The 27,834-nt window shown below is 50.7% G+C and overlaps 1 protein-coding gene across 1 annotated transcript in view; it reads right to left on the reverse strand.

Moving 5' to 3' along the window:
• OTOG (otogelin) overlaps positions 1-27,834 on the reverse strand; it is an 85,370-nt gene that overhangs the window by 38,019 nt on the left and 19,517 nt on the right. The window contains 16 exon segments of the mRNA XM_032426820.1: positions 1,309-1,335; positions 4,117-4,273; positions 4,980-5,096; positions 6,980-7,099; positions 7,405-7,551; positions 7,800-7,934; positions 9,582-9,720; positions 10,091-10,198; positions 17,960-18,113; positions 19,545-19,588; positions 19,799-19,873; positions 21,247-21,439; positions 22,813-23,025; positions 24,009-24,133; positions 25,894-26,071; positions 27,220-27,352. Coding sequence (XP_032282711.1) covers positions 1,309-1,335; positions 4,117-4,273; positions 4,980-5,096; positions 6,980-7,099; positions 7,405-7,551; positions 7,800-7,934; positions 9,582-9,720; positions 10,091-10,198; positions 17,960-18,113; positions 19,545-19,588; positions 19,799-19,873; positions 21,247-21,439; positions 22,813-23,025; positions 24,009-24,133; positions 25,894-26,071; positions 27,220-27,352 — 2,065 coding nt within the window.

Genomic DNA, 27,834 nt, shown 5'->3' on the forward strand with positions numbered 1-27,834 from the left:
AATGTGGAGTTAGGAACACACCGCAGCTTTAGGGGGCCAGTGTGAGCGGGATCCAGCACACCACCACCGGGACAGGCCTCTTTGACCATTGATTCCCCAGCACCCAGCAAAGGGCCTGGACCAGAGAAAATCTTGGTAGGAGAGCAGAGCAAGGAATGGATGGGTAGGTGGATGAGTAGGTGGAAGATGCTAGAAACAGCTTGTCCTTTGCCAGTTACTGCCACCCAAAATGCCACAGAAGGGAGAAAACTCTTCTCAGAGCTGTCTCGCTGAAATGTCTTGCCTGATGTCAGACAGACCTTGCCTGTCCCAGGGACTGCAATTCTGTTACAGATTCATTCCTATAAGGAAAGCTTCGTCATAGCCAGGAGGAAGCCCTTGGCCATCAGGAGTCCCTAGGGGCTAACATTTTGGAGGGTCTGTAGTCCCTGAATTATCATGCTTCACCCTGGTCCAGCTTTTATCTCTCAGACTCCCTAACTGGTATCCTGTCTCTAGTCTGTCCCCCTCGATTTCACCTGCTATCCTCTGCCAGTGGGACATGTCTCAACCCAAAATCTGATAATGCATGTAACTGAGGACAAAGCCTTGGGCCTAGATGCACATAGGCCTATTCCTGGCATGGTACCTGGAAGGGGATGAAGCAGGGCTCCAAAGTCAAAGGTGAATGGTACCAAGGACCTAACGAGCATCTAACTCTGCCAAGATCTGACTTCCCACCCTATTGCCCATGACCCTGGTGATTAAACTGAATAATGAGCTCTAACGCTGGACATTAGCCTCCCTTGGGTCTTTAGTCGCGACCTGTGGTTTTACTCTAGCTAATGCAGAATTTGGACCATATCCTGGTACCCTGTGACCTTGGCTAAATTTGAAGATGAATTGGACAGGCTGAGCCAAGCTGTAGGTTTTGCCCCAGTCATCCTCAGAAAGAGCAGTTTGCATTTGCCTTCACCACTCAAACCTTCAGGAGACCCAAGACAATATTCCATGAGCCTGATGAGCGAGATTGCAAAGGCCAGAGGGTGGCATATTGGTGGGAATGGGGTTTTTACTTCCTGGTGAAGCTGCCCTGGGTGAGAACAACTCCCGGGAAGCTGGCCTGGCCTGGAGAGAGGGGCCACAGGAGCTTCTAGAGACAGAATTCTGGGACACCCCTGGCCTCTGCACTATCTGGATTCTCTCTGCACAGTGCGGTCCCTCCTCGCACCATGTTACAGCTCTTCCAGGGCCAGTGATGCTGTCATGGCAGCAGCGGGGCTGGCGGTACTCAGCCCCCCAGGCTCCACTTGGGGAGGATGGGCTTACCTTTATTAAAGAAGTCACAGTCATACGCTGCAAGAGAGAGAACAAGACTTCTTGAGAAGCCTGGGACAGGTGGGCAGAGCCACGGCCCCTAGCATCCCAGCTGTCCCAGATTTGGCCTGCCTCCCAAACTCCAAGATCTGGGCATGGTCATTGGACTCAGGTATCTTAAGGTGTAGGAAATACCACGGCTCCTGTCTGTGCCCCTGGCACAAAGCTCAAAGCCTGACCTAGAGTAGGGACTCAGCATGTAGCGAATGAATGAATGAGCGAATGGGTGAATGAGTGAATGAGTGTTGGACAGAATGGGGCATTTTCTGTGGCCCCAAAGGGCAAGGCTAGAATCAAGGAGTGGAAACTCCAGTCACAAATGTTACAGCAGTTCCTGGAGGAATGCAAGCACAAGATAGAAGTTGGTATTTCAAGAACCTTGGGTGGAAGGGAACCAGGGGCCACCAGGACCCAAGGCTTTTTTCAGGCCCCTCGGGGTGTAGTTTCCATCAGGTTTCACAAGCTCCTCCAAGTGTGTGCTCAGCGCACCCTCTAGTGGCTCCGCCCAGCACCACAGCCTGTTGCCCAGGCGCCTCAGCCATGGATTCTGTAGTCCCCCGGGGGGCCGGCTGGGGACCTTGCAGGGGCACCCAAAGCCAGAAGCAAGGCCATGAGGAGCCAGTTGGGTAGACCGTGGATGAAGGCTGAGGGGGATCCTCCCTCATTCGTAGGCATGGTCTAAAGAGAGCCACCTACTCCACCCGATACCCCAAATGCCATATCTCTTTGCATTTGGCACTGACCTCTAGAAAGAGCACTCGCAGTGAGACTGACCCACCATGTGTCTATGGAAAAGGACTCACTATTCCTCATTTGTTGACTCAGAAGATTGAACTAGAAATTTAGATCTCGGAGTCTCTGGTTTCAAGTGGGTACCAAGTCAGTGGGAGGTAGCCCAGAAGAGTCAGACCTGAGTTCAAATTCCATCTCTCTCACTCTTCAGCTGTGCATACTGGGACAAGTTACTCAACCTCTCTGAAATTTAGTGCCCTGCTCTATAATATGGGACCACCAAGGGTACCTGCCCCACAGACTTGCGAGTCCTGGACTAGGGCAAGGCAAGTGCTCACGTTGTGTGCAAAAGGGAAGGGGGCGTCAAACACCTCAGTAATTAAGATGCATAATATTTTAATACACTGTTTTAAAATGTTTTAAATTAATGCAAAATGCAAAATATCTGTGATGAACCAAATATCAAAAATTTAAAATAAGGACAGGATCGATGATAGCGCCTTGCCAAGCCACGTTAGATCCTGAGGCAGAAGGGAAAATCAGTACTATCGACCCTGTCATTACTTAAAACTTTGATATTTTGTTCATCAAAGCCACAGATCTTTTTGCATTAAGTTTGATTTTTTAAAAATATTACCTTAAAATGTGATTTATCTCCATTACTGAGTTTTTGGTGCTTCCTTAAATCTTGTGTCCTAGGTGAGGAGTCCCTAGCCCTGCATACCAAGGAGCTAACGCCCAGAAGGCACACGGCTGGGCGCACAGCAGAGCCTCGGTCAGTCTGTGCTGCCTTCTCTTTCATGAAGGATTTTTATCTGAGAAAGAGAAGGGGGGGCCACAGAGCATGACCACAGAGCCTCTGTAGTAGAAGGCTCTCAGAGGAAACCGGGCAGAGAAAAGGGAGGCCAGAGGTAGGTTCTGCTCCATCTTCTTCCTAGGGTCATCCGCCTGGAGCTCTCAGGGCTCAGGACGGGCCAGCACCTGCGTCCCCGTGAGAAATGACAGCAACCTCAGCAATACCACAGAGCACGTGCCCAGTGCTTCACGTGGGCTAGCTCACTGAAATCTTGCAGCACCCTGCAAGGGAGGGACGGGTCTCTTACCCGCGTACGAGTTGGAGTGTGAAGAACGTGCCCCAGGTCACCCCGCTGGGTGGGGCTTGGGCCTGAACCCAGACAGTCTGGCCTCAGAGGCTGTGTGATAACCACTGCACCCCAAAGTGAGGCAGTGATGGGCCCAGAAAGATCATCGGTGTGCAGGAACAAATAATAAATAATAAGTGAATGACTAATGGAACTTTCTATATACTTTACTTCATTTTTAAAATATTTACTCTTGTATCTGTTTTATGATACACATTTATACTACTAATAGTATATATGTATCCATATGCATGTATCTATGTATGTGTATGAATGCATGCTTGAAACATTTTTTACTAGATGGAGCGTGCAACCCAAAGCATTTACAGACCACCACTGCTCTAAATAAACTGATGTCTTGTGCTGCCTCTGAAGGGGCCCGTATGTCTTAGCTGACAAAGGGCTTTTAATTCATTATCCCATTTGACCCTCACAATAAACCTGGTGGGGCAGGTCTATTCCTACTTTTCAGATGAGAAAATTGAGCCCCAGAGAGGTTGGGTAACTTGTTTGAGGCCACACAGCTCGCATATGGCAGCTGTGGGTCTGAAACCCGGGGCTCCTGACTCCCCTGGGAACGTGGTTAAGAGCACAGATTTGCAGCCAGACCATCTGAAGATGAGCCCTGGCTCCTCCACTAAGCTGTGTGACCTTGAGCACGTTACTCCATCTCTCTCTCTGTCTAACCTGCTCCCCAGCTGTGAACCAGGAATGAACTCCTACTTGATAGGGTATTTTACGAATTCAGTGAAAGATACGGGCAAGCCAGTTGGTGCGTGGCACGTACCGAGTACTCAGTAATGCCAGGCAGGGTGATGGCAGCCCACAGGCCTGCCCGCGGAGGGGCCCCCGCTCCCCATGCTGGGTGCCCGGTCTGCATACTCACGGCAGAGGCGCGGGGTCCGCCAGCCCACAGCCACCCCGTGCTGGCAGCACTGGTGGGCATAGGCGGACACACTGGCACAGAAGCACTCACAGTCCCCGCCCCGGCTGCACCCACAGGTGTCCGTCAGGCAGTTTGAGTAAAACCAAGTGACATCGACCTGGGGGAGGTCAGAAGTCAGAGGTCAGAGGACAGCTCCCGAGGGTTAGCCCCTCAGCTTCCCGGCCGATGCCTCCTAGCGGCAGGGAGCAGCATCAACATGAAGGGACCCCAGGCTGGGGTGAGCTGCCCTGGTGGGGTGAGGGCAGACAGGCGGCCAGCTCAGAGCAAAACAGCTCCATGGCCCAGGCAGACCCCACTTTTGAGAACTAAGCTCTCACCTTCCCGAGGCCTACACTATTGGATCCAGAGGTTAAGGGTGTGGCTGAGAGACAGACATGGGGTATGAACTCCCAGCCAGGGCCAGAGACAGCCAGGGCCAGGCCGACGGCAGCCTTCGAGGCCCTGGGGGGTGCCATGCAGAGCTAAGCGCCAGCTCCCCTCCGTCTCCACACAGGCCGATGCCAGGGCATGAGGGGTTTGTGTCCACTGTGCAGAATAACTTCCTCACCGGGAGGAAGAGCCAGATTGAGATAGGTTTGAAAAAGGCATGGAAGCTGTTTGTTTGGCTGTCTGTCCTGGGTCATCTGGGGAAACAGAACAGATTCATTGGAGCAGGCTGGAGGCAGGGGATTGGCAGAGGTAGGTCTCCTTTCTAGACCTGAGGTGCCTCTCCCCAGGCATTGGGTTGGGGGGGGTCTGCAAGGAGAAGGGATTGAGGGAAGGTAGGGAGGGGCTCAGGAGGACTGAGGTTGGGGTCCACTCACCACAGGGTGGCAGGTCTCAAACACCTCGCTGAGCAGGATGCTGCACTCCTTTCTGGCAAATGGTTCTCGGAGAGGATTCAGGACACACGTGTCCCAGGGGTCAAGGGTGTCTGGGCACTGAGAGGCAAAGGCAGGGCTGTTGATCTCCCTATCCCCACAATGCCTGTTACCTGGTGTGGTGGACAGACTCTTAGAGTGGCCCCCTTGATCCCCCAACTCTTGAGGTTCAAGTCCTTGTATAATTCCCTCCCCTTAAGTATGGGAAGGACCTATGACTTGCTTCAAACTGACAAAAGAAGGCAAAGGTGACAGGATGGACATGGTTATGAGTCTGCGACTGCATTTTTATGTTACATATTTTATGTTTTATAAGATGGTAGAGTCCATCTTGCTGGAGTCTCTCCTTTGCTGGCTGTGAGGAAGCAAGCAGCCATGTGGGGGAGTCTCACATGGTAGGAACGGTGAGTGCTCCCTAGGAGCCGGGGGTCTTCTCTGGCCAACAGCTAGCAAAAACACTGAAGCTCTCAGTTCTATGGTTGCAAGGAACCGAATGCTGCTGACAACCACCCCAGCAGGTGGGGAAGGACATACCTCCCTAGTCGAACGTCCAGATGAGAGCCCAGCCCTGGCTGACACCTTGGTTGAGCCTGTGATACCCCAAGCAGAGAACCAGTCAAGCCCCACCCTGACTCCTGACCAACAGACACCACATGTGTGTGGTTAAATGTTTCCAAGTCTGTAGTAGTGTTGTTACATAGCTATAGATAACTAAGAACTAATACAGACTGCCCCAACGTCTGCCGAACCTCCTCCATCAGTGCTACATTCTCATAAGAACCCCCCAGGATATGCCCAAGGGGGTTATCAAGAGAGGAACAGCAGTAGGGGATCGGAGGAGGGGAGCAATAAAGGTTAGTCATCCTCTCTGCTTCTCTAAAATGGGAGTGGGCTAGAGCACTCTTCTGAGGCTGCAAGAACAGCCTTGTCCCACCTCAGGATTACACTGGGCTCCAAGCCATGACTGTCCCTGGACCCCAGTCTACATAAGCTCATCTTCATCTACTCCCCAACTGAGAATTAGGGACGTAAGATGACTCAGTCCAGGAAACGCGAATATGTAACGCCCATATCACCACTCTCTGCGGCTGCATCCATAGACATAACTAATCAATCACAGTTCTCCTTCTAGCTGAGCCTGACACAAGTCTTAGGTATTTCTCAGCACGGCTTCACAGGCTACCTCTTTTGGCTGACCAGAGTTGTCACAAGAGCTTAAATCCAGTCTACATCCCTCTCCTGGCACAGCTCCTTCAGAGGACCACGGAGAAGATAGAACTTACTCAAGCTCACCCAGCAACTCACTGGATGACCCAAGACAAGAACCTAGGTCTCTTGCTCTCAGTTCAGTGCTGTTTTCCCCCATAGCTCACAACTTGGGGGCCTCAGCCATTTCCCAAACCCCAGGGACATCCTCCTCATTTCTGCCTCTGCTAAAGTTGTCTCCCTCTCAGAGGCCTTCTCTCTGATACATTCATCTTTCCAAATATGGCCTTTAAGTACCAGTCTACTCCCACCTCCTTCAGGAAGCCTGCTCTGATTGCCTCAGGCCACATGGGTCTCTCTTGGACTCTCCTCTGGACCAGACCTAGTGCCAGGCACTGGGGGCACAGAGATGGTTAAGATGGTCATGTTTCAACAAGCCTCATCTTCCCTAGTATGTAGGGGTCGTCTCTCCTCAGACAAAGACTTCATCTCCTTCTCAGCCCCCACGCTCCCATCAGGGCTTGATCCAGGGCACAGGTGCAGCCTGATTTGTGAGATGGGGGTTGATGCCCTCTGGCCACAGGGCAGAGCCGAAGGCTGGGGATGCTGGGTCAGAGGCCAGGAGAGCGGTTGCATGAGCAGTCTCACACCAGTGTCCCTGACCTGGGGCCAGATCCCCTCAGTGCCAGCCAGGGCCCATCTGAGTGAGGGAGGGAGCCAGCCCAGGGAGCCTTTACCTCGACGGCAGCCCAACTGCTGCCAAACTCCTGGGGGTTAGTTAACTCTAAATTCTCCGGAGTCCTCATCTCATTGATGGTTTTTAAGTCAAAGTTCCCACAGAGTCCCGCCAGCTGGCCCTGAAAGAAGAGAGGACACTGCGGTCACCTGCAGGAACACCAGGGACGAACCACTGGCAGTGCAGTTGCCATGAGCCCAGGAGTCTGTCATGGACCTGAAGCAACTTCCGAGGTCATGATGTAAAGAGGGATAGGAGAAGAGTCAGAGGAGAAGGACACGGAGTGGGGTGGGGGCAGACAGGACAGGAGGCATGATACTCCAGGCTCCTTGGTGAGGGTCCAGCTCATGCAAGGATGCCCAGTGGCCTGGGTCAGCCCCAGGAAGGAGCAGAGGGCCCTGTGAGGGTCACTGCTCATGCAAGTACCTGCCACTGTGGCCCAGCCTGGATGTGCACTGTGGTTCTCTGGTCCCATAAGAGGGTGATGTGCTCCCTTGGGAAATGCACCAGCGTGAAAAACCCTGCTTGCCACGTGTGGACCTCCTGCTTCTCATCCAGGAAGCTCTCAGGACTCTAGAGCGACAGAGATGGTCATTCCTGAGGCCCGGGTGTCCCCCAACACCTAGGTCAGCTGCCCAGCCCCAAGAACTCACGCCTCCCTCACACCCTGACATGACCTCTGTGTTCCTGACTCTGACTGAGGAGTTCAATCGGGGCTGCTGACTCAACAGCCCCAAGGAACTGGGTCCCCAGCCCTCTTCCGCCCCAGCCCCTGTTAGCATACGACTGTCTATACAACCTGAACCTGTACTAGGCCTTACAGGACTTCCCGAGTCGTCATCAAAGATGAGGAGCGAGTTCCCAACGTTGATGGAAATAAACTTCCTACAGATGATACCAGAGCTGTAACAGTCTACATTCTCTACAATCACAGAGAAACTGAGGTCCGCTGTGCTCTGCGGAGGAAATAAATTCGTTCAGTAAAGCCAGGGAGAGAAAAGAGCCTGAGGACAGGCACAGAGGTAGTGGGACATGGACCCTGAGGTGGTTTTCAATCCACTTATACTTCTTATTAGCTGTGTGACTTTGGGCAACTTACTTCAGTTCTCTGAAGCTCGATTTCACTGTTGTGCCTAGGGCAGTGATTAGCATGTAGTCACTCCCCAAAAAGTATTGGACGGACGGACGGACGGATGGATGGCTATATAATAGGGTTGACTGGTGCTGAGAGTATAGGGTGGGGGTACTGTCTTATACACGTGATGACAGTAGTGTAAGCCTTTTTGGAGGGCAAATTGCAAGCACTGAATAACATCTTATGTGTATACAACTTTTCATGGCAATTCCACGTCTAACACTCTATAGAGATACATCCACAAAAGTATTCATTGAGCATTTAAATATTAGCAACAATCTAAATGTCTGTCAATGGGGAGATAATAAAACAAACTAGAGCATGTCCTCTCTGTAGAATTTTACACAAAGAAGAAAGAGGTATGTACCGATTCTATAATGACTAAGGTATATGGTATTAAGTGAATAAAGCAAATTGCAGAATCCTATCCATAAAAACAAAGCACCGTGTGTGTGTGTGTGTGTGTGTGTGTGTGTGTATCTGTCTGTCTCATGGAAGATGATCTTGCAGGATTCACACCTAACTGTTACGAGCAGGGAATGGGAACAGAAAGAGCTGTAAAGGGAAATATTTATTTTTAATATATGCTTCTAAATTGTTTTAAATGTCAGTGAAGAGCATGCATTGCCTTTGAAATTTAAAAATTAAAATAAGGTCAATTATCTGTCTCTTGAGGTTACAGAAATTACATGAAAAACCCCCACACAATGCCTGCCCCATAGCTAGGACTCATTCCATAAAAAGTTTGTCATTATTATTACTCTCACTATTATATAATGGGACAGGTCCTTAGCAAAATCAAAGTCCCTTGGGTGTGTCTCTGGCACTCTCCCACCGGCCCTCTTCGTACCCCTTTTCTCTTTCTGGAGAGGATCCTGCCTCTACTGTGCCCCCCACCCCACATCACCATCCTTTTTCCTTCGCAGGAGCTGACAGCTTCCACACATTAAATCTCCTGTCAGATTTCTTGGTTCAAACTTGACACCAGCTCTGCCACTGGCCAGTGGTGTGACCTCAGCCAAGACACCTAACTCCCCTAAGCCTAAGTTGCTGCATCTATAACATGGGGTCAGTAAACTCTACTTCATAATGTTGCTGTGAGAATTAGGCAAAGTAATCCATGAAATTGGCTCAGCAGACCACCAGGCATACAATAAAAGCTCAAAAACCATGAGTTCTTATTACAGACAAGAAGACCCTTGGGACCCAACAGGGCAAGGCTATAATGGTGAGTGGCCAAGCAGTGGGGTATTATATGACCGGTGAGCTCTGTCTAGCCCTGAGCCTGCTCCACAGCACTTCTTTCAGTCTCTAGATAGCCCTGCCCTACCCCCAGGCTTAGATCCCTCCACCCGCCCAATTCTGCATCAGACTGGAGTCTAGAACATCACCGTGCCGGACAGGTCCTCAGCTTCAGCTGCCCTGGGTCCCCATACAGCCAGCTCGGCAGACACATCCAGGAGCTCACCTTGACCAGGTGCACTTTGCACGCCCCCACGAAGTCGAACGGGAGCCCATCGAATGTGCGGTAGTGCCGGTCACCATAGGCCGTGCAGGTGGAAGCGCAGGGGTGGAGCGTGCACTGGAACGAGCCCCACTGGCACACACTGAAACACATGGGCCCAGAGCAGCTCACAGGGCCCACGCCACACACACTCGGAATACCCACTCCAGAGCCACTGCCTACACAGTGCCCACTATGTGCCCCTGGGCTAGGGGTCACAAACACCATTGACCACCAATGGAAGCCTGGAGGTCACAAAATCACATTTGTGTAAATGTTTACAAAAACATCCCCCAGATTTCTATCTTTGCATACCCTTATATATATACACACATCCCTGTATGGCACACAAACACACAACATGGGTGTGAACATGGTGGAAGGGGGAATGCTAAACGGCGCTCACCATCATGCTTTTCGTATCCATCCTCGTCCCCGGCAAAAAACAGAGCCTGAATGGTACCCTCACTTACCAGGTGTGGCAGGGAGACATGACCTGGTCCCCAGGGAAATACTCCTTCCCCTTCCAAGTGCACGGGCAATCCTCTGGCAGGAAACATGCGTCCCCATGTCTGAGTAAGCTGTAGGGACACAGCAAGCAGGTGGTCAAGCCAACACGCTTCCTTTATCTGCCGTCTATAGAGAACCCTGCAACCACATGGATACCGTAGGGTGGCTCTCAGCATTTCCTCCAGAAGTAACTGACAATGTACCCACCTACCATCCTGTTGCTGCCCAGTGGGGCTCAGAGGTACCTTGGTAACTGGAAAAACCAAGGACTTGGCCCACCTCAGAAGCCTCTGCCATCCATCAGGAATTAAGGCTCAGCTCTACCACCCACATCCCCCTCAGCCGGCCAGGATGCCAGTTGCCGTTTAGGCACTAGCTGTGTATCAATAAACAGATAATGAACATGGGCATTGGCCCTCCAAGAGCAACCAATAGACCTGCATTAAAAAGAAATGTTAGGGATGCCTAGGTGACTCAGTTGGTTAGGGGTCTGACTCTTGATTTCGGCTCAGGTCATGATCTCAGGGTCCTGAGATCAAACCCCTCGTTGGGCTCTGCACTGGACATGGAACCTGCTTAAGATTCTCTCTCTCCCTCTGCCCTTCCCCCCATCCTGCTCATATGCGCGCCCTCTCTCTCTCTCAAAAAAAGAAAGAGATGTTAAAGTAAGTTTTTCAGGAAGATGGATACTCAGATTCACATGAAGGAATAAAGAGTTTTAAAAATGGAAAATATGTTGATAAATAATTCTAGAAATTGCTTCTTAATTTCTCTAAAAGATAACTGGGCATTTAGAGCAAGGTTAATGTCAATGAATTGTGAGTTTTATAAAATACGTAGAAGTAAAATGTATGAGAATAATGGCGCAAAGGACAAGAAGTAAGTAAATGAAAGTATACTGGTACAAGTGTTCTACAGAAAGTGGTAAAATATTAATTCTTGGTAGACTGATAAATGAAAGATACAGATTGTAATCTCTAGAAAAACCACAAAAATGCCATGATATATAGTCAAAATGAAATAAAGGAAATAAAATAGAATATTAAAAAATAACCCCCCAAAAGGCAGAAAAGACCAAAAAAAAAAACCCCCAAAACCCAATAGGACAAACAGATAACAAATAACAAGATGGTAGCAGTAAATCCAATCCAATTACATTAAATCCAAATGTACAAACTCTTCAATTAAAAAGGTAGAAACTGTAACATTGGCTAAAAAAGCAAGACCCAACTGCATTCTGTTTACAAAAGACACAATTGAAATATAAAGGCACAGATAAGTTAAAAGTAAAATTATAGGAAAAAATACCATGCAAACACCAGTTATAAGAAAGATGGAGTGGCTTTATTAACATCAAAGTAGACTTCAAGCCAATTAGCATTAGCAGAAATAGGAGGGATATTTCATGACAGCAAAAGAGCCCATTTATCAAGAGAACATAACAATCCTAAATGGACATGCACCAAGTAACAGAGCTTAAAAACAGAAGCAAAAACTCATAGAAACTAAAAGGAGAAAGAAACAAATCCACAATTATAGTTAGAGATCTCAACACTCCACTCCTTTTGGTTAAGCATCCAACTCTTGGTTTTGGTTCAGGTCATGATCTCAGGGTCATGAGATCAAGCCCTGTGTTGGGCTCCATGCTCAGCAGAGTCTGCTTGAGATTCTCTCTCTCCCTCTCCCTCTGCCCCTCCTGCTCCTCTCTCTCTCTCTCAAATAAATAAATAAATCTTAAAAAAAAGAAATCAGGAACAAACAACTATAGGGAAAATCTCCAAATATTTCAAAATCTAGTAACATTTCTTTTTTTTTTTTTTTTAAGATTTTATTTATTTATTTGACAGAGAAAGAGAGAGCACAAGTAGGAAGAGCAGCAGACAGAGGGAGAGGGAGAAGCAGGCTCCCTACTGAGCAGAGAGCCTGATGTGGAGCTCGATCCCAGGACCCTGGGATCATGACCTGAGCCAAAGGCAGATGCCTAACCGACTGAGCCACCCAGACGCCCCTCTAGTAACATTTCTAAATAACTCATGGGTCAAAGAAGAAATCACAAAGGAAATTAGAAAAGATTACAATAAAAATAATGAAAACACATGGTATCAAAATTTGTAGAGTGAGCTAAAGCAGAGCTTACAGAGAAATTCATAGCTTTAAATGCTTATATTAGAAATAACAAAGGATTACAATAAAAGATCTGAACCAGAAATATAAGAGCAAGTTAAAACCAAAGTAAGTAGTAAGAAGAAAATAATAAAGGTAAGAGCAGAAATCAGTGAAATAGAAAACAGAAACCCATAGAAAAAAAAAATCAATGGAACCAGAGTATGGTCTTTGAAAACATCAATAACATTGACAACCCCCTGCCTAGACTGGATAGTAAGAAAAAGAGAAAAGACTCAAATTATCAATATCAGGAGAAAAAAGAAAACATCATTGCAGACTCTACAGATATTAAAAGGAAAATAAATACTTTTATGATGTAAAGCCAATAAATTTGACAACTTGGATGGAATGGACAGCCAAGACATCAAATACCTATGAATAAATTCAATGACATATGTGCAAAACCTTTCCATGAAAAGTATGAAACACTGCTGAGAGAAATTAAAGAAGACCCAATAAGTGAAATAATGCCATATTTGTGCATTGGGGGAACACAGTAGTATGAAGATGTCAGTTCTCACCAAACTGACTTCTAGATTCAACACAAAACCAATTAAAATCCCAGGGGCTTTTCTGTAGAAATTCCCTAAATTTACATGGACCTAGAAGTGTCCCAAAAATCCTGAAAAAGAACAAAGTTGGAGCACAATCACCTTCTGATTTCAAGACTTCTTATAAAGCTTCAGAAATCAAGACTGTGTGATACTGGTCTAAAGATAGACAAAGAGATTAATGGTACAGAGTAGAGAGTCCTGAAATAGACCCACATTTATAAAGTCAATTGATTTTTTTAAACAAAGGGACCAGAGCAATTCAATAGGGAGAGAAAAGTCTATTATTAAAATTGGGCTAAAACCACAGGATATCCATCAGAAAAAAATAAAATGAAATTTGACTCCATTCTACAATATAGAATCATTTCGGATAGATTATAGATCCAATGTAAAAGCCAAAATTTTAAAGCTTCTAGAGGAAAACATCAGAGAATGTCTTTACAACCTTGGAGCTGCAACTACTGAGGACATGGAGAAAACTGATCATAAAGGGAAAAAAATGATAGATTAGATGCAATCAAAATTTAAAACTTATGCTCATCATAAGTTTTTAGGCTTATTAAGATACATTAAGTAAATAAATAGGCGAACCACAGGCAGGGAGAAAATATTTGCAATGTATATATTTGATAAGGAAAAAACTATAATTCAATTTAAAGAAAATAGTCAACCAAATAAGATATGGACAAAAGACTTGAACGGACACTCCACAAAGGAAGATATACAAATGGCCAAAAAACACATGAAGAAGTACTCATTGTCATTAGGGAAAATTACCAGTTAAAATTACAAGTTAAAATAATAATGAGATATGACAATGAGTACCTTTCATTGGTACCTATACATGAGCATTTAAATTTGTCAAAGCTTAGCGAACTGTATGCTTAGAATCTATACATTTTACTGTGGTTTTTTTTTTTTTTTAAGATTTTATTTATTTGACAGAGAGAGAGATAGTGAGAGCAGGAACACAAGCAGGGGGAGAGGGAGAGGGAGAAGCAGGGTTCCCGCCGAACAGGGAGCCTGATGCGGGACTCAATCCCAGGACCCTGGGGATCATGACCTGAGCCGAAGGCAGAGGCTTAACAACTGAGCCACCCAGGCATCCCCATTTTACTGTTTATAAATTATGCCTCACTTTAAAAAAAAATTTAAAAGGGAAAAAAGCAGTGAGGAACCAAAAGTTGACTAGAAGCTGTATAATTAAGGGGAGCCACCATTTTGTTGGGGGAACCCCTAAAATGTCACCTTCTGTAGATTTTTTTTTCTCTTGGCCCAGCCCATTTTCAAGAGAAGAATCCTCTTCATCTCCAGCCTGGGAGGCAGAAGCTTCAATGCCACTACTGTGGGAACCAAGCTGGGGAAGAGGGTTGGGGTCCCACTAAGCTTTCATTTACTCTCCCTGTCTTCACTCTGCATCTCATCCCTCCTGGTTCTCCTGAGATCAAAGTCTCTGATGTGGTTTCTGCAGAAACCTTAACCACCTTTCTCCTGCTGGATGGGGTTAGGGCAGTTGTGTGACCCCAGGGCATGGGGGAGGAGGCCTGGGGGGTTGATGGCTCCTTACACAGAGTTGTGTGGGACATCCTCCTGTCTCCCTCTCACCACCCCACCTTCTGAGATGCCTGGAGCCTCCTGTCCCTGAAGCTGTCAACACAACATAGGTTGTTTCTCCTTGGCCTCCTCCTCTGCAAGCATCAGCGGTCAACAGCTGCTCTGCAAGGTTAGTTTCCACACATCCACCTTTGTTCGTTCTTCAAGAACTATTGACCCATCTTGTGCCACTGTCATTTGCATGCCGGTTCTCTTTGTCCCTGGGGACTTACAGGGGTTTTTGTTTTGTTTTGTTTTGTTTTGTTTTGTTTTTTTATTTAACTCTATTACCAGCATTTCATTGTGGGAGGAAGCAGGAAAAAAAAAAAAAGCATGTGTTTAATTCACTGTTTTCCCTGAAGCCACTTAACCTTCCTAAGCCCCTGTTTTTTCATGTGTAAAACAGGGGTAATTATGCCTTCTTCAAGGTCATTACAAGAATTTCATTACAGACCTGAGCACACTGCCTAGCGCCTAGTAGATACACAATAAATACTGGTTTCTTGTCCCTCCTCTACCCATAATTGCATCAGACACCACAAGTGGGCTGGCTCATGCCTTCAACCTTCAGCCCAGGCCTTGTCTCTTGCTACCTCCTGAGGGGTCTTCCCTGCTGCCCACCATTCCCTGCTCCCTCCTGGCCCTATGGAGACCTGCTTGCATCCCTGAGCACCTGCTGTGTGCCCACCACAGAGAGAAGCTTTGGCCTCTGTCCTCAAGGTGCTCTCAGTCTGTGGAGCATCCTCTCCTGACCTGTTAAGGGATCCTTTCACTTCAGGGTCCCCTCAGAGGACATCTGCAAATGCATGGCATCCAAATGAGGAAGACAATGCTTGTCTGCTCACATGGAGTGCTTACTCTGGGCCACTTTACAAATGAGGAAACTGAGACTCAAGGAAGTTAATTAACTCACCTAGTAAGTGGTGGAATCAAGATTCAAGCCTGACTCCAGAATCTGTGCTTACAACCACTGTACTATACTGCTTAGTGGCCCCAGGGCCCTTGGCTCAGCAGCCAGATGCAAAGAAATTTAGTGTGGCACAAAGAGCCCTAGTGGCTCCTGCAGTGGCTCCGGGTCCTTTGGAGCCATACACAGCACCCAGAGATTCTTACCAACGCCATGGAGAAGGGTATGGGGCTCAGGGGCCCAGAGGGCCCCATGCAGGGGTTGTTAGGATAGGGGGCATCTTTGGAAGCCCTATCCCAGCTCCCAAGAGGACATTCCAGAATGGCAGGAAATGCCCGTCCTTTCTTTACAAGTTGAGGCCCTAATAATTTCCCTTTGACAAGCCCCTGTGGAATGTAAACTCCTCACAGGGCATTTGACACAGCATACGAGCCACTATAGCAAATACCCCAAGAGGTAAGGGAGGGGAACGAGCCTTTATGGAGCTCTTACTACACCGTGCCGGGCTCCTTGCAGCCACTGCCTCATTCACATCTAATAAGAGCCCCGCAAGGGGGTATTACTACCCTCAATTCACAGATGAGGAAATCCAGGCTCAGAAAAAGGAAGTGATTTGTCTGATATCCCATAGCCAGCGACAAACATTCAGGTGGCTGGGGGCTTGCCCCTTCCCCCCAGCCCTCTGGACTGTGGATGTTCTTAGAGCAGCTCCAGGACCTGAATTGATCCTTAAAAGGCCTGGAGCAGAGGAAGTGGGTTCAGGTGCTGCCCGACTCAGACTTGGCCAACAACCAACCAGCAGCACCTTACGGACAAGAAAACTGATGCCCAAGTGGCCACGTAACTTGTCATAGGTCACCCAGTCCATTAGAAATCTTCACATTCTATCCATCCCTTTGGAACCTGGGGATTGAAAAGGGAACCCCACGCTGGCTTTTCGATCTGAGTTGAACTAATCCCTACTGTTGGATAATGTTTTAGAACCCTGCCGTTCAAATTGTGGTCGCCAGACGAGCAGCATCGGGATCTCCTGGGAGGTTGCTAGAAATGCAGAGTTTCAGGGGCCCCGGCGCCAGACTTCCTGAATCAGGGTCAGGTCCCTGATGACTCATGTGCACACTAATGTTTGAGGAGTATAGCTGGAGACCACAAAGCACTGTCATGAGAGGGATGTCACTGAATCCTTCACTCCCAAGCCCCTCCGGGAGGGAGTCACTGGCCCTTGTTGTACAGATACGGCCACGTTCAGAGAAGTCACAGGACGGGTCACGGGCACGACTGAGCCCAGCTCTCCCAGTTCCACCCGGCCTCTGTGGCCTTGCCACCATGGTTGGCAGTGAGCGAGCCTCAGTTCCTGACCCCAGAGGCCCTGGCTCTCCCTCCCAGGCTGCTCTGGGGTCTACGTGGCAGTAGGTATTGTCCGCACCCCGCCAGCTGGGCCTAGGATCCTGTGCGGGCTCTTGAGACCTCACAGCGGTCTCCTGTGGGCACTGTTGCCTGGGAAGGGGAAGTTCCTCACGCACGTGATGACCTCTGTCTAGGGAACCAGCCCCGGGCCTCAGGGAGCTGGCACGCTCTGGCCTAAGGGCAGGATCTGGAGTCAGCAGAGCTGGGTTTGAGTCACGGCTCCTGGGCCGCCTACTTCCCTCCACCCTGCCCTTGGCCTCAGTTTCTTCGTCTGCAAAATGAGAGTAATGATCCTTCCTTCCTTTCTCCCAGGGAGGCTCTGCGACTGAAGGGGGTGATAACATCAAGCTGTTTTATAAACAGTAAAGCTCTCACTGACTCTTCCCTCCCCTTCCCACCCTGACCCCCCCTCCCTTCCCTTGAGTGCCAGGCCTGGGCCAGAAGCCCCAGCTGACCACTGATCTCGGGCCCGGCTGAAGGCCACAGCCCTGGGCTACCAGGTCATGGGATCAGGCACCCAAGCTCTTAGCCCAGACCTGAAGTAAAAGCAGAGCCAGGAATGAGAATTGGCAAAGCAGGGGGCTGGGCCCTGGCAGCCACCTCCGCATACAGCACACCCACAAGGCACAGCCACCAAACTCAGCCCATGTGGCGTCTCCGGCACCTGGGAGGGAGACTATTTCCGCTGGGTGGGGCCTTGCTTTTTGGAGTATTCCAGGGGCCCCAGCCCTCCACCTGAGGGTTCCGGTCAGACCTCTGCAGGGAAAGGCGCTGAGAGGTGGAGCATGGTGTTTCTCCCATGGGCTTCACCCCACTGGGCCTCTGGAGCAGGCCACACACCCCACTCAGTGCTTTCACTTCAGTAGCTCATGTATTCCTCATGACAACCTGGTGAGGCGGTAGGCATTGTTATTATTACTCCCATTTTGTAGATGAAAAACTGAGCCTTGGAGAGCTTAGGCCTTTTCCTCGTCCCAGGTCACACGATGGTAAGAAGCAGAGCCAGGGAGAATCCACTCCAGGTTGCATCTCCACACCACTGTTCTTTCTCAGATTCCATGCTGGCCATTCCGTGATCACTGGCCAGCCCTGGGCGGGTGCCTCCCTCCATGGCTGTGTGAGGAATTCCCTGCCCCTCCCTCTGTCCTGCGGTCCCTGGCTCTGCCCGCCATCAGGAGAGGGGGCCGTGCATGGTGGATACTTACCCTGGGGGACAGGCACAGCCTGAGAGGCAGGGGCCGTGGGCTGGCACGCTCAGGTTCAGCAGCTGCTGCTCACACGTCCTCTCTCTGCTCAGCTCGGAGTCGGTGTGCAGGTCACTGCAGTTCACGAAGACCTGGCCCACCGGGCAGGCGGTGGCTGGGGGAGAAGAGGGTGGCTGCTGACAGGAGCTTGGGCACTCAGCAGGATGTTTGGAACACCTGGGCCTGGGGGTGGGCTCCTGGCTGACCAGGGGTGGCCAGGGAGCCCCGGGGACCGACAGCTGGAGGATGCAGGGAGAGAGGGGGCTGTGATGCTTTCAGGGGCATTCCTTGGGGGTCCCAGATGCACATCGTAGAGGGAGGGAGGGCGGTGGGCTGTCACCCAAGACAACCACCACCTCTACCAGCACCAAGAGTACCATGTCCTCTCCACCGAGACTGTTCCCGACACTTCACCTGCATTTTCTTACTGAATCCGGCAACAGCTCTGTGAGGTATTACCATCTCCCATTTCCCAGATAACAGAAAGAAGTCACTTCTGTGAGAGGAAGTGCCCCCAAAGACACCAGGAGAAGAGCCAGAAAGAGGATAGCGATGCAGTGTGGCAGGGTGGCCAGAGGACTTTTAGCAACAGGGAAGTCAGTTCCTCATTGCCTATATTTCCGGGACATAAACTCCCTCTCTCTCCCTGAGCCTTCCGTCAAGTCGGCTGTGCACACTTACACCTTGTGTGACTGATCTTTTTTAGGGAAATCAATAAAGGGGAGGTGAGTTCCATGCCCAGCTTAGGAAGGAACAGAGAGAAAAGAATAGCCACAGAAGATGAGATAAAAGTCCCAAAGAAGAAGCAATCTGAAGACGGAAGCAACAACAAAAAAAAGAAAATCACAGAATTCTAGGTCATAAACCAAAGGGGAAGCGAAGGGTCAGAGAGGTGAAGTGAGTTACCCAAGGCCGCACAGCTTGCAAGCACTAGACAAGATTTGAACTCAGGGCTGCCAGACTCTGGAGGCCCTGCTCTTTGCCACCTGCTGTATGATTATTTTCTCACCCCTCTGTGCCAATCCCCATCCTTAGTGGCCCTCCTCGCCCTCCTGCTCCCGTCCCCTGCTCTACCACCTCCACATCCCTCACAGGCTGACCCACACCACCCTACCCCCATCTCTATTGCCTGGGACAGCCTCAAAGACCCAGGCTGTCCTTCCCATCTCTGTGACCTCCAAGTCTAACACATGACTGGGCAGAGAGTCAGCCTTAGCAGACAACCAAGCGCTCAGACCGAGGAAACCCAGGACCCAGGGGAGGTCAAGGGACAGTCCAAACACCTCTGCTGGCTGCCCCTGAAGGAGACAGTCTCAGCCTCCCCTTCTTGAGAAGCAGGAGGGACAGCTGCTAGGCTGGGGCTGAGGTTGGGCCAGGACTCTGGATGCCACCCTCCAAACTGGAGCCTTTCCCAAGAACGCTCGGTGTGGGGCAAGACGTGGCCGGGCTTTCCCCTCCCGATCTGTCCTCAAGCTCCCCAGTCTCCTCTCCATAACCCCACTACCGTGCAGGAGCCCCCAGAAGAATCCCTCACCTTCCACCTTACCTGGCGCTCTGCTATCACAGCTCATGACTCCATCTTTGCAGTGGCTGTTGGGGGGGGAGGGGTGCACTGGGATTAGCTGACTCAGTCAGTGCAGAGCTCAGGGTTCAGACACACATCCCCACTCTGTCCCTGGCCCCCTGCACAGAGGCGGCAGGTGAGCATTGCTTCGTGGAAAGATCTGCTTGGCTGTATTTTCTTCAGTCAGCAACTTCCATTTAAGGAGAGGACACTAACACTGCTATCAGGGGGCTCACCAGTGGCCCAGAGATGGAATGTCGCTGTCTCCAGGGGGATAGTCCATTCCTTGAAAGTGGCAGGAGCACTGGTTCCTGTAGAACCCAGGAACAGAGAAAAGTGAGCCGACTCAGGAGCTGGGGCAGCGACCCCACCCCTCAGCAGCCAGGGGCATAAGGACGCAGAGACAAGTAATGGCGTCTGCTGTGACAGGTGACACAGCTCCAGGGACTGGGGAAGCCAGACTGGCACCAAGGACAGAGGTCAGGGCCATCCACCTTCACTGGTCTCTGTCCACCCAAAGCCAACCTCCCTCGGGCCGGGGAAAAGAGAGGGTGTAAGAACAGGGCCACGCTTCCTGAGCCCGGGCTGTGTCAGACATGGACGCAGGAAGGGTATTCTCATCCTGCTCATTCACACCCAGCATCAGCGTCCACACCACGCCCGTTGTTAAACGTTTTGAACACTGGGCTAGGCCCTCCAAATACGTCATCTCATCTATTCCTCACAGGGTCCCTGGTGCTGTCTTTCGGCTCCTCCTTGTAGGTCCACTGAGGGCACAGACTCTTTCCTCCTCACACACCTCCCACAGCCCCGCCAGTCCTGGCCAAGTGCAGGGCTTGAAGCAGACCAGCTGAGGGCTGGAAGGGATGTCTGAACTCATCCGACCCCTGTGTTTCTCAGTCACCTTCTCCCTCTTCAACCACTCCCCCCCATATAAACCTCAGAGACCCCTTTGTTGGCGATACTGAACCGCAAGGGGTGGGGATCTCAAAGGAGGATCCTACAGTTTGCCGGTCAGCCCTGGGATCCTGTGGGGTCACTGCTTCCCACCTCTGCCTCCAGCCACACTGAGATCACGCCACAGCCAGCCTCGGGGCCACCCCGTCCCCTCGGCCTGGAGCCCTCATCCCTCACTTCCCCCCATCTTTGCTCACATGTCAACTCAGCAGAAAGGCCTTCTTTCAGTGCTCACCTCATGTGACATAACAGTAACCCCTCCCTGCCTGTTTAGAGCTTGTTACCACCAGACCCTTTAAGCATCGGTTTATTAATCTGTCTTGGCACAAGAACGTGAGCTCCATGAGGGCAGGATCCTGTTTTGTTTGTTGCTGAATTTCCAGGGCCTAGAATTGTCTAGAACATACTAGGAGGTCAATAAATATTTGTGGAAGGAAAGGGGAGATAAAGGGAGAGGAGCTGTCTCTGTGGGTCTGTTATTCTGTCTCATGGGGAAGCCAGGCTGGAGTTCTAGGCCTAAGGAGCTGGAGCTCAGGAAAAAGACCTGAGAGGGGGGCCCAGGGGAAGAAACCCACCCACCCAGTCACCCATCAAGCTCTGCCCTGTGACTATGAGATGAAGCAGGGACATGAGAGGTGCAGCCAGCCTCCCCAGCCTCAGATGCCCTGGAGACGCTCAGCCTCCCCCCGGCCCTCCTCCCAGACAGAAGTCAAGTTGGCCCGCTCACCTAGGGACACAGAGGTCAGCCTGGGTATCCAGATAGGTGTCCGGTGGGCAGGTACAGCCTTCTACACACTCGTCCCCACTGAGGTCACTGCTGCCACCAGCCCCACAGGCCACAGGGCTGGCCAGGTCCTGGCAGGTTTGTCCACACAGGGCCACACAGGGGTTATACTCCTTGGTGGCCTCACAGGACAGTGCTGTAGTGGGAAATGAAACTGTGTGCTTTGTCTCCCTCATCCCCACAACCGTGTGGGGGTGGGGTCATCATCCTGATGAGGAGAACCGAGAACCAGAGAAGATACTTGTTCGAGGTCACATGGCAGGTCAAGGTCAGCCTTGGGATTTGAACCCAGGTCTGACTTCAGAGTCCCACTTCCTCCCACTACACTACAATGGCAGAGTGGCAGGGGTGGGCCCCCCTTCCCAAGTCCAGTCTGGACCCTGCCATTGGTGTTTCTTTTTCTCTGCAGGGCGTTCCTCTTAGGTAGTGATATTGGGGGAGGGTAAAGGTCACCCCTCGCTGACAGCCCTGCATCCGGCCCATCACTCACACACAGACACAAGCACACGCACAGGTGGGTATCACACACACTGCCATCCCTCTCACTTCCACGTCTATAACACACATGGGCTGTGAAGATCAACTGGGCCCCATTCAGCAGCCTCTTGGGGCCCTCTGTCCAAAGACTCCAGGCTTCCCTCCCCTCATCTGGCCAGCATCCCGCTCCCTTGGGGTCTCCTGCACCCTGCCAGAGCCAGACTGTCAAGCTCAGTTGTTCTCACCCAGGCTACACATCAGTCTCCATTTAAAAATGCTGATGCCCGCCCCCATGGCCAGACATGTTGTTTTCATCGATACTGAATGAGGCACAGATATGTGCATTTTTTTTAAAGCTCCTATGTTGACTCTAATGTGCAGTCGGGGTTATAAACCACTGGTCCTGTCCAATCACCTCTGGAGACTCTGACTCAAGAGAGGGGCAGGGCCTCTCAGGGACACACAGCAATAACCTGCAAGGCTGGCATAGAACACAGGTCTCCTGACTCTCAGGACAGTCTTTCCATTTCGTCAACAAACATTTGTTAAGAGCTTACTGCGAGTGGGGCCCTGTGCTAGGGCTGGGGGCCCAGAGACAACTGAGACATGGGGAGGAGTGTGGCCCAGGTGTGGGGGGTGAGCAGGAGCCAGCTCATGCCCACTGAGCCACATGTGCACTGAGGGTGATGGGAGCCAGTGATCTCGAGAAGCCTCGAAAAGAGGCCGTGGGGAGGCCTACTGGGAAGCTCTGACCGGGGTGGTGGCCGTGGAGGTGGTGACAAGTGGGTGAATTTCGATCTCCAATCGACAGGCCAGACAGGACTTGGAGATGGGCTGGAGGTGAGGGTCACAGAGAAGTGGTCATGAGTCACATGTCCTGAGTGTCAGGCCCGGCTGGCCAAGGGGATGGAGAGCACAGAAGAGGGGTGAGGTGGGGGTGTTCGGCGGCAAGGGGGGCAGGCGGACACTCGGGTCTGGAGCTCAGGCTCCTCCAGCCGCCCTCATGGGGGCGCACCCGCGTGGGGCACTCACCACACGCCGGCAGGTGGGCGCGGAAGTCAACGGGGAGCCCGTGGCGCCGGCACAGGTGGGCATAGTGGGCCAGCGCGGCACACAGGCAGGGCTGCCCGCAGCGGCAGGCGTCCTGGCGGCACTGCTCGAAGTAGGGCACGGGGCTCAGGTACGCGGAGCAGGGCGCAAACAGCTCCCCGGTGAGCACGCTGCAGGACTGCACTGCATAGGAGGCTGGAGACAGGAGGAACGGGGGCAGGGAGCAGGGATCTGGTCTGCCTGGTGTCCCGGGCCCCAGGCTCTTCCTGCCCCCCCCCGCAGTTCAGGGGGTTGTCGGCATGAGAAGGCAGGTGGGAGTGCGTGTATAGGAAGGATGTGAGCAGGTACCAGAGCGCACGGCTGGTTGGGAAGGTGTGGGTATGGTTTGCTAAGTCTGGCTGTGACTGCGGCTGGCTGCAGGCATGGGTGTAAATGACTGAAGGAGAGCGAGTGCGCTGTGCATGTAGAGCATTCATGCAATACAGTCCACCTTGCACGGGACATGATCCACGTGCTGGAAGGAGACACAGGAGTGAACAAAACAGACAAAACTCCTGCCGTCGTGGAGCTTACACTCCACGGTTGAGGAGACTGCCACTAAACAACTTCTATGGCAAAGCAGAAGGTGCAGACCTCCGAGAGAGAGAAGGAGGAAGGACAGGCATTGGAGGTGGGGTGGGAGGGCCAACTGCAATTTTAAACCAGGTGGTCCGGAAGGCCTCTGTGGGAAGATGAAGTCTGAACAAAAAGTTGAAAGAGGTGAGGGAGTAAGGCCTGTGTTTAGTGAGGGAAGAGCATTCCAGGTGGAGGGAATGACAAGTCTAAAGGCCTGGTGCAGAGAGCACACCTCGCTGTGTAGGAAGAACAGCAAGGAGGCCTGTGTGGCTGCAGCAGAGTTGGGGGGGGCAAGGGCGATGGGCAGAGAGTGTAGGGCCTGGTGGGGCCATTGTGAGGGCTTAGACTTTTGCCTTGAGACCGGGGAGCCAGTTCAAAGGTGTGTCTACACGGCAGTGGTAGAGCCTGAAGTTTCTGTCTGCCTGACCCTTCCCAGAAGGGAACTACGGCCCCCTCTCTGCACGTCTGCCCAACCTGCCCAGCCTCCTCAGGCCCAGAGGTCTCAGCTCATCCCTCTCAAACCAGCCCCACCGCACCCCACTCCCCCTCTCCCCCCACCTCACCTGCTTGCAAGTGCAGGTCGCAGGGGTCCAGCGGGGAGCCAGAGACCAGTGGGGAGCAGGCAGACAGCGTTTTCCAAGAGTTGCCAAAGAGTTGTGGGGTGCTCTCAGGCACACCCACTGGGGACCTGCAATCATGGCACAGCCACAGGCACACCCTTGCCCATGTGGACTCAGATCCATGTATGTACAGCATACACCCAGAGCACAAACAGATGCCAGACATGCAAACAGCCAAGGGAGTCTACACGGTCGCATACAAACACATACAATTATGGATGTACACATGTGCGCGTGCGCACACACACACACATCATATTTAACAGGCTCTAAAGGGACTCAAAACTGGCTTGGGGCCACCTACTACACGATCTTCACCACCCACCCCCCAGCTCTTCATGTCAGAAAGAGAGAAACGGGGAACCATGTGAACCAAACTTCACCGGATTAAGACTTCCTCCTCCCTTCTCCATGAGCAGTTCCTGAAAGCTCTTTTGCCCTCCCTTTCCCTCTAGGTAGGAAATAGTCATACGAGGGGCAATAAAGGAAGAAAGGGGGAAAAGCATGTTTCCTAGATATTGCCAGTCTCTAAGAGTCACCAAACCCAAGAAGATGATAGATTGGAGAGATCATAATGTGCAGGGGTGGGACAGGTTCTGCCTGGCACTCACCACACCCACGTTACTGCTCCTGAGCAGTGAGAGCCCTCAAGTTATGCACAGCAACTTTTCTGCCCACAGTTCACTTTTAGGAGGGTGGCAAGCAGCCTTAACATCAGCCCCACCAAGCAAGACAGAGTAGAATGCTACATTTTTAAATGTGCATGCATTTAAAAGCCTCAGTTTCTTCTGATTCTTATTTTTCTGAACGAATCTGAATTCTTATTTCTGGCTGAAGAAAGCCTCTCCTTTACTTCTACGTCGCATAATGCATATAACTTGAAAAACTGGCCAGAACCTTTCACCTTCAAGATCAACTCTTTATTCTCCTTTCTGGAAAGTCTGACTCTTGTCCCCTCCCAAGTTCCTAAACTGTATCCATGCCCAGACAGTCTTTCAATTCTCTGTCAGTCCCTGGGAAACAGCCTTTCCCTGAAGGTGGGGAGTCACATTGCAACCCTCAAGTACCAGACAGGAAAGATATATGGCTTAGATTGGCCTGGTGGGATAGAAAGAAAGAGTCTGCGCATCATTGGCTCACTGGGGGCTTACACTCATCTAAGGGGTTCACAGTCAATTAAAACAAAGAAAACCACAGGGGTGCCTGGGTGGCTCAGTCGTTAAGCATCTGCCTTTGACTCAGGTCGTGATCCCAGGGTCCTGGGATCAAGCCCCGCATCAGACTCCCTGCTCTGCAGGAAGCCTGCTTCTCCCTCTCCCACTCCCCCTGCTTGTGTTCCCTCTCTCACTGTGTCTCTCTCTGTCAAATAAATAAATAAAATCTTAAAAAAAATAAAAATAAAAATAAAACAAAGAAAACCATGAACCAAATCAAACCCAGCCTAAGGTCTACGAATTTTAAGACCTCATTATAAACAGTATTTCTCAAGGTATGGTCCACAGATCTCTTATCCTCGAATCGCAGTGGTTACTTATTAAAAACAGGATTCTTGGGCCCCAGTGCAAATCAGATACACGAGAAGTAAAACCCAGGAGTCAGCATTTTAACAAGCTCCCCAGGTAAGTCTTCTGCAAAGAGAAAACTGTGACGCATGGCCCTAAAGAAATATGCTTTGATTTAAATGTAGAGGAATAAATAATCAATGGTGCATGTGTGGCCCAGTGAAAGACCAAGGAAGTTTCTGAGAGATGTTTTCAAGAAGAACCTCCGCGTACTCGGCCCTCAGGGACCCACCCCCCCCTTCTGTTTCCGGGGCAGGAGCACGTACAGGAAGTCGTCCTGCGTGTTGCCGTTGAAGGTGCCGCAGAGGCCCACGGTGTCCTCCGCCCATCGCTGGTCCACCTGCAGGTAGAGCCGCAGCCCTTGGCGGTCATAGAGCACACGCACGCCCACGTTGGTCTTCACCCGCAGGAACGTGGAGGACAGCCTCCGGATCTCAAAGGCGTCTGGGCACAGAACCACAATAGGGATGTGGGAAGTTCTGCCAACATGCACCCCACCCCCCGCCACCACTGGCATCGCCCTCGCCGACCCCCATACCCAGCCAGCCCAGCCTTCACGCCGGGTGAAGCACTGCCAAGGGGTTGGCTTGGGAACCCTTTAGGAAATCCCGTTCAGGGATGCAATCAGGACTCGGGGATAACACCCATGGCAGCCCTGGCTAAGATGTTGTTGTTGTTTTGTTTTGAACATCAAGTGCCAATTAAAGTTTTGCCTCCATAAGGAACTGATAATATTTCCTTCTGTAGCAAAGGAGAATTCTGTAACTACCCATTTTTCAGTGATCACCAGGAAGCTCACAATGATTTTAGATTTAATTGTAGCAATTAAAAATTTTTAGATTCAATTGTAATGAATTTTTCACTTTTTGTGACTTGCATTTCTTTGGTCTCTTTATATCCCCTGCATCCCCTCTCCTCTCAGTCTTGAACCCTTATTCTTTTTTTTTTTTTCTATATCATTTTCTCTGGCACTATTTTGTTTCTTAACAATTTTGTCATTTTTGTTAGATGTGCTTCCGACAAGATACCACAGATACCTTGCGGAATCAGACAGGATAATAAGTAATTAAAAAACAAATAGGGGCGCCTAGATGGCTCAGTCGGCTAAGCGTCTGCCTTTGGCTCAGGTCATGTCTTGGCGTCCTGGTATCGAACCATCTGTAGGGCTCCCTGCTCAGTAGGGAGTCTGCTTCTCCCTCTCCCTCTGCCCCTCCCTCTCCTTCTGTCCCTACCCCCCCATGCGTGTGTGCTCAAGCACGCTCTCTCTCTCTCTCATTCTCTTCTCTCAAATAAATAAAATCTTAAAAAAAAATTAGAATAGGGATGGAAAACAGCCCCATTCATATCCTCATGTTAGGAGAAGCCATCATGCTACTGTAAAGCCTACTGTCATGTTGGGATGGGGACAAAGACCATCTTGCAAGTCCAGAGTCCACGTTCCTGGGACCAAGGTGCCCCTCCGGCCTGACTGACCCAGTATTAGAGAATGTGAGCTCTTGCCCATGTGGCTGTGCCTTTGGCCAGAGGCAGTGCCTGGAAGAAGAGGCCTGGGCAGCCAGCTCCCAGCTAGCTCTCGTCCTCCAAAGCCGTACCATCTGTGTAGGGTGGGGTGACCTTGTACTGGTCAAACAGAAGGACATCCCCCGCTTGGGTCAGGGTCACCTGCCTCCGAGGGTCCTGATGCAGAATCACTGATACTGACTGGACACAGACTCCATCCTGGTTCTGGAGAAAGAGGAAGACAAATGCGGCATCGTTAGTCTGTCTTGCTGGTCCCAACAGAACCCCCAGGAGCAGGGATTCTAGTGCAGTTTGAGGTCAGGGGCAGGCTGAGACAGAGCCCCCAAAAGATATTAGGAGTCCTCTAAACAAATGCCTCATCTGGGAATAGGAAGGCAGAGGCTCCGATTGGAGAAAGTTAGTGGCAGAGCTGGGATAATGCAAATAAAAAGATAGTCAGCTCTTAGACTGTCCATGACACAGAGCAGAGATAGACCCCCTGGACAGCCCAGAGTCTAGCCTCAGAAACCCTGGCCTCCCCATTCAAGTACAATATAGGACTTTAATTTCATCCTTTTATAGGTATTTATATAGCTCTTTTCATGTGTCACATCCTGCAGGATACCAAGCTCCACTCATAGGCAGGCAGGAAATGAGCTAATACTATCCAGGCCTCAGGTTCTCATCTCTGAAATGGGGAGTAGACA

This window comes from Phoca vitulina, unplaced genomic scaffold (genome assembly GCF_004348235.1).
Source record: "Phoca vitulina isolate PV1807 unplaced genomic scaffold, GSC_HSeal_1.0 scaffold36, whole genome shotgun sequence".
Taxonomy (NCBI): domain Eukaryota; kingdom Metazoa; phylum Chordata; class Mammalia; order Carnivora; family Phocidae; genus Phoca; species Phoca vitulina.